General features: G+C 69.3%; 2 protein-coding genes across 2 annotated transcripts; one reads left to right on the top strand and one right to left on the bottom strand.

The window, feature by feature from the left end:
- Window positions 1-364: 364 nt before the first annotated feature.
- MNEG_2676 (hypothetical protein) lies at window positions 365-2,085 on the top strand (the record flags this gene model as incomplete). The annotated part of the gene is made up of 2 exons (XM_014048852.1): window positions 365-646; window positions 853-2,085. The coding sequence occupies 2 exons, from the start codon at window positions 365-367 to the stop codon at window positions 2,083-2,085; spliced, it is 1,515 nt and encodes a 504-aa protein (XP_013904306.1).
- Window positions 2,086-3,994: 1,909 nt separating this feature from the next.
- Window positions 3,995-6,803, bottom strand: MNEG_2675 (hypothetical protein; the record flags this gene model as incomplete). Its single annotated transcript, XM_014048851.1, has 3 exons — window positions 3,995-5,583; window positions 5,983-6,120; window positions 6,434-6,803. 3 exons carry the CDS (start codon window positions 6,801-6,803, stop codon window positions 3,995-3,997), a joined length of 2,097 nt encoding a protein of 698 aa, XP_013904305.1.
- Between the last annotated feature and the right edge of the window lie 61 nt (window positions 6,804-6,864).

The following is a 6,864-nucleotide window of genomic DNA, read 5'->3' as shown; positions in this document are numbered from 1 at the left end:
TAAATTTGATATCTTAGGGGTCTCTTAGCAGCGTCCTAAGCTTCAACTTGCGGTCTCGTCCTGCTTGTTGAGGTGGCTGGCACTCGAGCCCCCCGGAGGTGAGCAAGAAAAGGATCTATCGGTGTGTAATCAAGTGGTGTGGCTGTGCAGTCGAGGAGACTGCTTGGGACGTATCGACGACTGCCCAAACAGAGAACAGCCAGACCTGCTGATCGCGGCCAGACAGGGCCTAAATGGCTGAAGAACGTCCCATAAGCACACTTTGAGGTCCAGCAATGCACCTGCCGACGCTCCGCACGCCGCTGCCGCAGGGCCGTGTTGCGACCAACGCACACCCCTTGACCGAGCCGCTCCGCCCAGCACGATGGGCGCCTCCTGCTCGTGCCTGCGGCAGGCAGCTGACGCCGAGCCACGTGCCGCCCTAGCGGTCCCCGCGGTTGCCGCGCCCGCGCCCGCGCTGGCGGCGAGCCTGCCGCTCAAGGCCCAGGTCGCTGCAGTGCAGCAGCAGCCGGGCGGCCCGGCCAGCCACGCGGCGCCGATCGCCGCCAAGCCCGCTATGGTGGCCAGCAGCGACCGCTGGTCGGACGAGGAAGACTCGATCCCCGCGGCGCACCCGGGCGCCTGCGCAGCCGACGTCTCGGAGCAGGTGCGCGGCGGGCGGCCCGCGGCACACGTTGCGCAGCTCGCTGATGGGCCGCCGGGGCACGGGCGCAGCGAGGGCGCTGCAACATGCCAAAGCTGGCTCTGCTCAAGGCGCACGCATGCCTACGCCTGCGCTTCATCTTCCACACCCAGCCCTGCCCCAACACCACCCTCATGCGCGATCACGCGCGTCCCCTCCCAACACCCCAGGCCCCCGCCCTGGCGGCCAACATGAGGCTCACCACCCGCCTGGAGGAGACCCTCAGCAGCGACGCGCCCGCGCAGCCGCCCGCCGCCGCCGCCACTGCCGCGCCCAAGGAGGAGGCCGTGCAGGAGGAGGATGTGCTGCCAGAGGTCGCGGCCTGCGATGCCCCCGCAGAGGTGCAGCCCGCGACGCCCGCGATTGACGAGCTCCGGGCTGCGGAGGGGCAGCAGGACCAGGAGCCGGCGGGGCAGGCGCAGGACGAGGAGCAACGGGCGGCGGCGGGGCCCGTGCCAGAGCCCGAGGCGCCCGCCCAGCCAACCGAGCCTGCGGCCGCCGAACCCCAGCCGGCCGCGACGCCCGAGGCCAAGCGGCCGCCGCGGCCGCGCGGCCCCGCGACGCCCTCCGCGGCGGCGACGGCGGCCGCGGCCTCGCCGTCGGCTGCCACGCCCATGTCCGTCCCCAAGAGCGGCGCGAAGCTGCGCGGCAGGGCGCAGCGCGTGCCCGTCAGCTCGCAGGGCGGCGAACCCGCGTCGGCGGCGCCCTCGGCGGGCGGCGCAGCGCCCGGCGCGGCGGAGGCCCGGGGGTCCAGGAGGACGACGAGGGAGAGAGTGACCAAGGAGGATGTCGACAAAGAGGCGGCCAGGGATGAGAAGAAGGACGATAAGAGGGAGAAGGCCACCGGCAAGCGTGAGGGCAGTTTTGTGACCACCGTCACGCCGGCCGTGGCGCTGCGCTCGCCGGCGGGCAAGCAGGCCGGCCTGTTTGGCGAGCCGCCGGCGCTGCCCAAGCGCCGCAAGACCACGCGCTCGCCGCAGCCGCCGCGCGTTGGGGCTCCCAAGGGTGGCGCAGAGGGTGATGCGGCGCCAGCGTCGCCGACGGAGGGCGGGGCAGGCGCCGGCGCCGGCGCGGCGGCGCCGGCGGTGCAGCCAGTGCATGTGGATGTCCCAGAGGTCGCTGCGGCCGCGGCCGAGGGCCCGGCCGCGGCGCCAGCGTCGCCGCTGCCCGGCCAGCACCTGCCCGCGGACGTCGAGTTCACCGCGGCGCCGCTGTCCGAGGCCGACGCGGCGATCGCGGAGGCCGCGGCGGCGTTTGAGGGCATCGAGAGCCCCAAGGGCCGCGGGGAGGCGGCGCGGCAGGCGGAGGCGGCGGGCGAGGCCGCGGCGGCAGTGGAGGCTATTGATGCGGCTGTGTCTGATGAGGGGCCGGTCGCTGACACTGGCGAGGAGTCAAAGGGGTGAGCAGCCGGCCCCAGGGTGGGCCGGGGATGTCCAGCTAGGCTTTGGTGGATGGACGTGGGAGGGGTGATCAGGTTGACGGCACCCTACGTGTGCACAGCCTCATCCGGTGATGACACAGCCATGCCAGGAAACGTCCCACCACGCATGCGCACGCATACACACACACACACACGCACACACACACACACACACACACACACACACACACACACACACACACACACACACACCTGAAACCATGAACCAGGCTCGTCCCCACGGCCGAGCCGGCTGAGACTACTGGTGAGGCAGTGGAAGGCTCTGCAGCTCCCAAGACGGAGTGAGCGCGGGAACGCAAGCTAGGCTGTACCTGGCGTGGGTCGCCTGCAGCCGTCTGGCGCCTCGTTTCACGTGGCGCAGAATGGGAGCCTGGGTTGCTGGCGCCCTACCTGCCTGCCGTGTCCAGGCAGCGCTTGCTTGGGGCTCGGCCGCGTATCGCTCACCTGCTTGGCTCGTATGGCTGGCAGCGGCGGCACGTCACTTGCGCAGGCGGCAGCCGCGCAGGCACAGGCCGAGCCCACATGGCGCGCCAGCATCCATTGACACCTCTCTTACAATTGCAGTGCTGCCGGCCAGCTACCCTGAGGCTGCCGTGCACTGGAACTTGGGCATTCCTGGGCCTGTGGGGTGCAGGCCGTGCCTATTCTGATCCGCGCATGCTTGCGATTCGACTTGATTCGGTGCTGTGGATTCGTATATGGAGGGTGTTGTCATGCGCCCTGCACCTATGGGGGTTCCCTGTTCCCTGACACGCGCTTTAGAGACTGCCTTTCCATCGGTGGCATCACTGCCTTCTGAGCCCCACATGCTGAACCGTCCTTGCTTGCTGCCGTGCAGCAGCTGCTGGTGTGCAGAATCCGCTGGCCGTATCAACAGGCGTGTGCGGCGTCCGCACAGCGTTTAGTGTGCCGACGAGGTGCTGGTGAGGTGCCGTGTGCGCGGCAAAGGGGGCAGCTGTAATCCTTTCCCCTCACCGTCAACCGTGGCGCCAGACCTGCCCGCTGATTTGTGATGAGCGACAACAACGATTACATGTGCGCAATGCGGCAGTGGGCGGTTGTGCAAGTTGGCGGCTGTTTTGGGGTGGTCGCGCCAAGTCGGCGAGGCGGCTGTCAGGGCGTGCGCTGCTGATGGCAGCGTGCAGCAGGCAAGTGGTTTTTGAGGGCAAAGTGATCAGGCGCGTGGTGCGCAGGCAAAGAGGAACGCTAGCAAGACGAGGGACGCAGTGGAAGGAATCTCTTTTCGTGTGACACGAGCGGCTTTGGCTTGTGCAGCGCAGCTGCTTGGGCCAAGGTCTGCTGCGTCGTGCGGCCGAGTCGCACGGCCGATACAATTCAAGTAGCTCGAACGAAAGTGCCCGTCGCCTTTTCAGGTCACGACGCATCCAGGGCTTGGTGAGCCGCAGGATGTACGTACGATACGGCCTGACAGGCAGGTGTGGGTTGCAGAGTGGCGGCAAGGGCAGGCGGTAAACCAGCGGCTGCTGTACCGCTGGAGTCGTTTGTAACAAGAGAATTCCCAGTGAGGCAACTAGCACGCAAAGGCGGCCCGTCCTCGGTCGTGTTTGCATCGATCGAGGCGCCTGTGCAATTGAAAGTCGTACGGCGGGTGTGCGCTGCAGCCACAAACCAGCCGCCGCTGTGCTCCCCAGACCCAGGCCCTTTGCACCCGTCAACGGCCCAACTTCCCAGGTAGGCCGTGACTTGCGGCAGCACAACAGAGGCGGCGTTAATCAGCAACACCTGGTGTCACACCATTCATGCACTTAGCAACTATACAGCATGGTAGTAACCGTGTGCCACACATCCTACCAAACGGCCCGGGGCAGGGGCTGCACAAGGGATCCCCCGCCCCGCTGTCGGCCGCTCCATCACGCACTGCCGCCGTCAACACAGCCGCCGTCGCCGCCGCCGCCGCCGCCGCCGCTGCTGCGTGCGCGCGCCACGGCGGCCTGCAGGCCCGCCAAGTTGCGGTAGCTGGGGATCCGCGCCAGCGCCTCTCCTGGCAGCAGCGCCCCCAGGCGCGCGCGGTACGCCTTCATGCGGTGCCCCGCAAACAGTCCCTCGACCCCGTTGAAGTCGGAGTAGTGGCGCGGGTACTGCCGCAGCGGCTTCAGGGCCGGCTCCAGCCCCTGCCCGGTCAGCACCCACTGCTGCCCCAGGGTGTAGGTGGGCTCCACGTAGTAGTGGCGCACCACGCGCAGGAAGAGCTCGGTGGAAACCGCTGCCGGGACCAGCAGCAGCAGCAGGACCAGCAGCGCGCGCACGAGCGGCCACGCGAGGGAGGCCACAAACGGCACGGCCGCCGCGAGCGGCGCCGGCAGGGCAGACAGGAGGCAGGAGGGCAGCAGGGCTGCGGCGGGCACGGCGACGAGGGCGGACACCGCGTAGACCGGCGCCACCAGGAGCGTGCTGCGCGACGCGCGGAACACGAGCCGCTGCCAGAGCGTCGGCCCGCGGCGCTGCACCAGCGCGAGCGCGCGCGCATGCGCGGTCTGCGCCAGCAGCTGCCGGTGACGGCGGCGCAGGTCGTGCATCGCCTGTCCAGACAGGCCCCAGCCGCCGCCCTTTTGCCCGGGCAGAGCCACCGGCGGCGGCGCACATGCAGCCGCGCCAGCCGCGGGCCGCTGCATGGAGGACTGCTGCTGGGTCCTGCGCCGCGCCGCGTCCTGGGGTTCCACGGCTGTGACCAGCGCGGCGCGCCGCGCGTCGGTGGTGCACTCAAAAGCGGAGCGGGTGCGCCGATAGAGCTGCGCTCTGCGGGAAGCGGGTGCGCCTGTTGGTGGCAGCGCATCGAAGCGCTCGGGGTCGGCAGGTGCTGCGGTTGAAGCTGTGGCCAGCCCCTGCTGCTGCTTTTCCTGCCCTGTCTGTTGCTGCTGCTGCTGCTGCTGCTGCTGCTGCTGCTGCTGCTGCTGCTGCTGCTGCTGCCGCTGCTGCTGCTGCCGCTGCCGCTGCTGCTGCTGCTTTTGCCGCCGCCGCTGCCGCCGATGATGATCCTCGTCCCCTTCATCCAGGCGCCATTCGGCCTCTGCGCCGCTGCCCTCCTCGCCCCACAGGCGCCACTCGGCGCTGCCCAGCCGCCGCTTGTCCTCGGCGCTCAGGGCCGCAACCTCGGCCTCGGACAGCCCGATCACGCCCGCCTCGGCAGCCTCAACCAGCGTGCTGATGGGAAGGTGCCCCTGCAGCTCCCTCGCGGACAGCAGCGCCGCCGGCCGCGAGCTGGCCCCCGGCCCGCCCGCTCCGCCGCCGCCGCTTGGCCGCGCGCCACCGCCGCCGCCGCCGCCGCTGCTGCGCCGCAGCCACCGCGCGTTTTCATGGGAGTGCGGCGCGTTGCCCATTGTCTCGGCGGCCGGAAGGTGGCACGCGCTGGCCATTGCGAGGCTCACCGCGGCGGCCGTCTCCCTGTAGGCGCTGTCGACAAGCACTCGGCAGTGCAGCCGCGCCTGCCTGGCCGCGGAGGCTGCACCCGTGGCAAACGCAGCGGCACACGCGGTCGCGTGCGCAGCACGGCCCAGAGAGCTGAATGAAAGGACAGCTCGCATGCTGCTGCGGGAGCGCGCAGACGCAGCGCTGCCACTGTTCCCGCCCCCGCAGCCTGCGGCAGCACCGCTCTCACGCCCGCTGGTGCTGGCTGTATTGCTGCTGATTGCGCCACAGATTGCGCCACAGGAGCAGCCCACACCAATGCTCGTGCTGTTGGCGCCGCCATGTCTGCTCAAGACGCTGCTGCTGGGCCCGCCGTTGGAAGCGCCATAGGGTTTGTTCGCGCCTGTCTGCGCAAAGGCAGGACAGCAGCTGCTGCAGCTGGCGCCGCCGTTGTCGCCGCCGCCACGCGGCAATGGCAAGGAGGTGCCCACACGTGGCCCCGCGGTGGGGCGCGCCCCAGGGTTAGTCGCCCTGCCGGCAATGTTGGCCAGCCGCTGCAGGGTGCGCTCCAGGGCGGCGCTGCCGTCCTCTGATTTGAGCAGCATGTTCACAAACGGCACCACCACGTCCTCTGCAATCGGGTATTAGTTTTGTGTGTGTGTGTGTGTGTGTGTGTGTGTGTGTGTGTGTGTGTGTGTGTGTATTTGGGGGGGGAGAAGAGGGCGGCCCCTGTATGCACGATTGGGAAGCACCTGGCACCATATCTGTGAGGATGTTCATTTGCTGTCTTTGATGCTGCATCGGGCTGATGGCACCTGAAACGACACCACCCAAAGTGGGACAGTATGGGCCAATGCGGCACCTGGCGCACGCCGTCTGCCCCTGGCATCACATGGCTGTGACAGCACTTCAACCTCGTCCCCTCCTGCACAACCCCAGCGCACCTGGCTGCACAAAGTTTGATATGAACCGGTCCCACCCAGCAGCCACCACCTCCGCCGCCAAGCTTTCGTTCGCTACCGCCGGCGCCGCAAACGTTATGCACCGGATGTTGGAGTCCGCAAACGGCGCTGCCGCCGCCGCGGCCGCCGCCGCGGCCAGCCGCTCGACGCCGCGCTGCTCCGCCGACACCGCTCCCGCGTCGCCGCCGCCCGACGCGCCGCCCGCGGCCGCGTACCGGCCGCCCAGCTGCCGCGCGGCCCAGATCCTCAGCAGCTTGATCGTGCAGATCAGGGCCACCGCGCCGCCCAGCGAGTGGCCGCAGAGCACGAGGCGCTTCTTGGAGGCGAGGGCCCTCTCATAGAGCTCCTCCATGGGGACAGCCAAAGAGCGCTCGCTGAAGCCGCTGTGCGCCGCCGCCGGCTGCGGGCGTTTG

This window comes from Monoraphidium neglectum (genome assembly GCF_000611645.1).
Source record: "Monoraphidium neglectum strain SAG 48.87 unplaced genomic scaffold scaffold00311, whole genome shotgun sequence".
NCBI classification, from domain to species: Eukaryota; Viridiplantae; Chlorophyta; class Chlorophyceae; order Sphaeropleales; family Selenastraceae; genus Monoraphidium; species Monoraphidium neglectum.
Note: the sequence above shows the minus strand (reverse complement) of the source record. Positions and strands in the feature narration are given on the sequence as shown.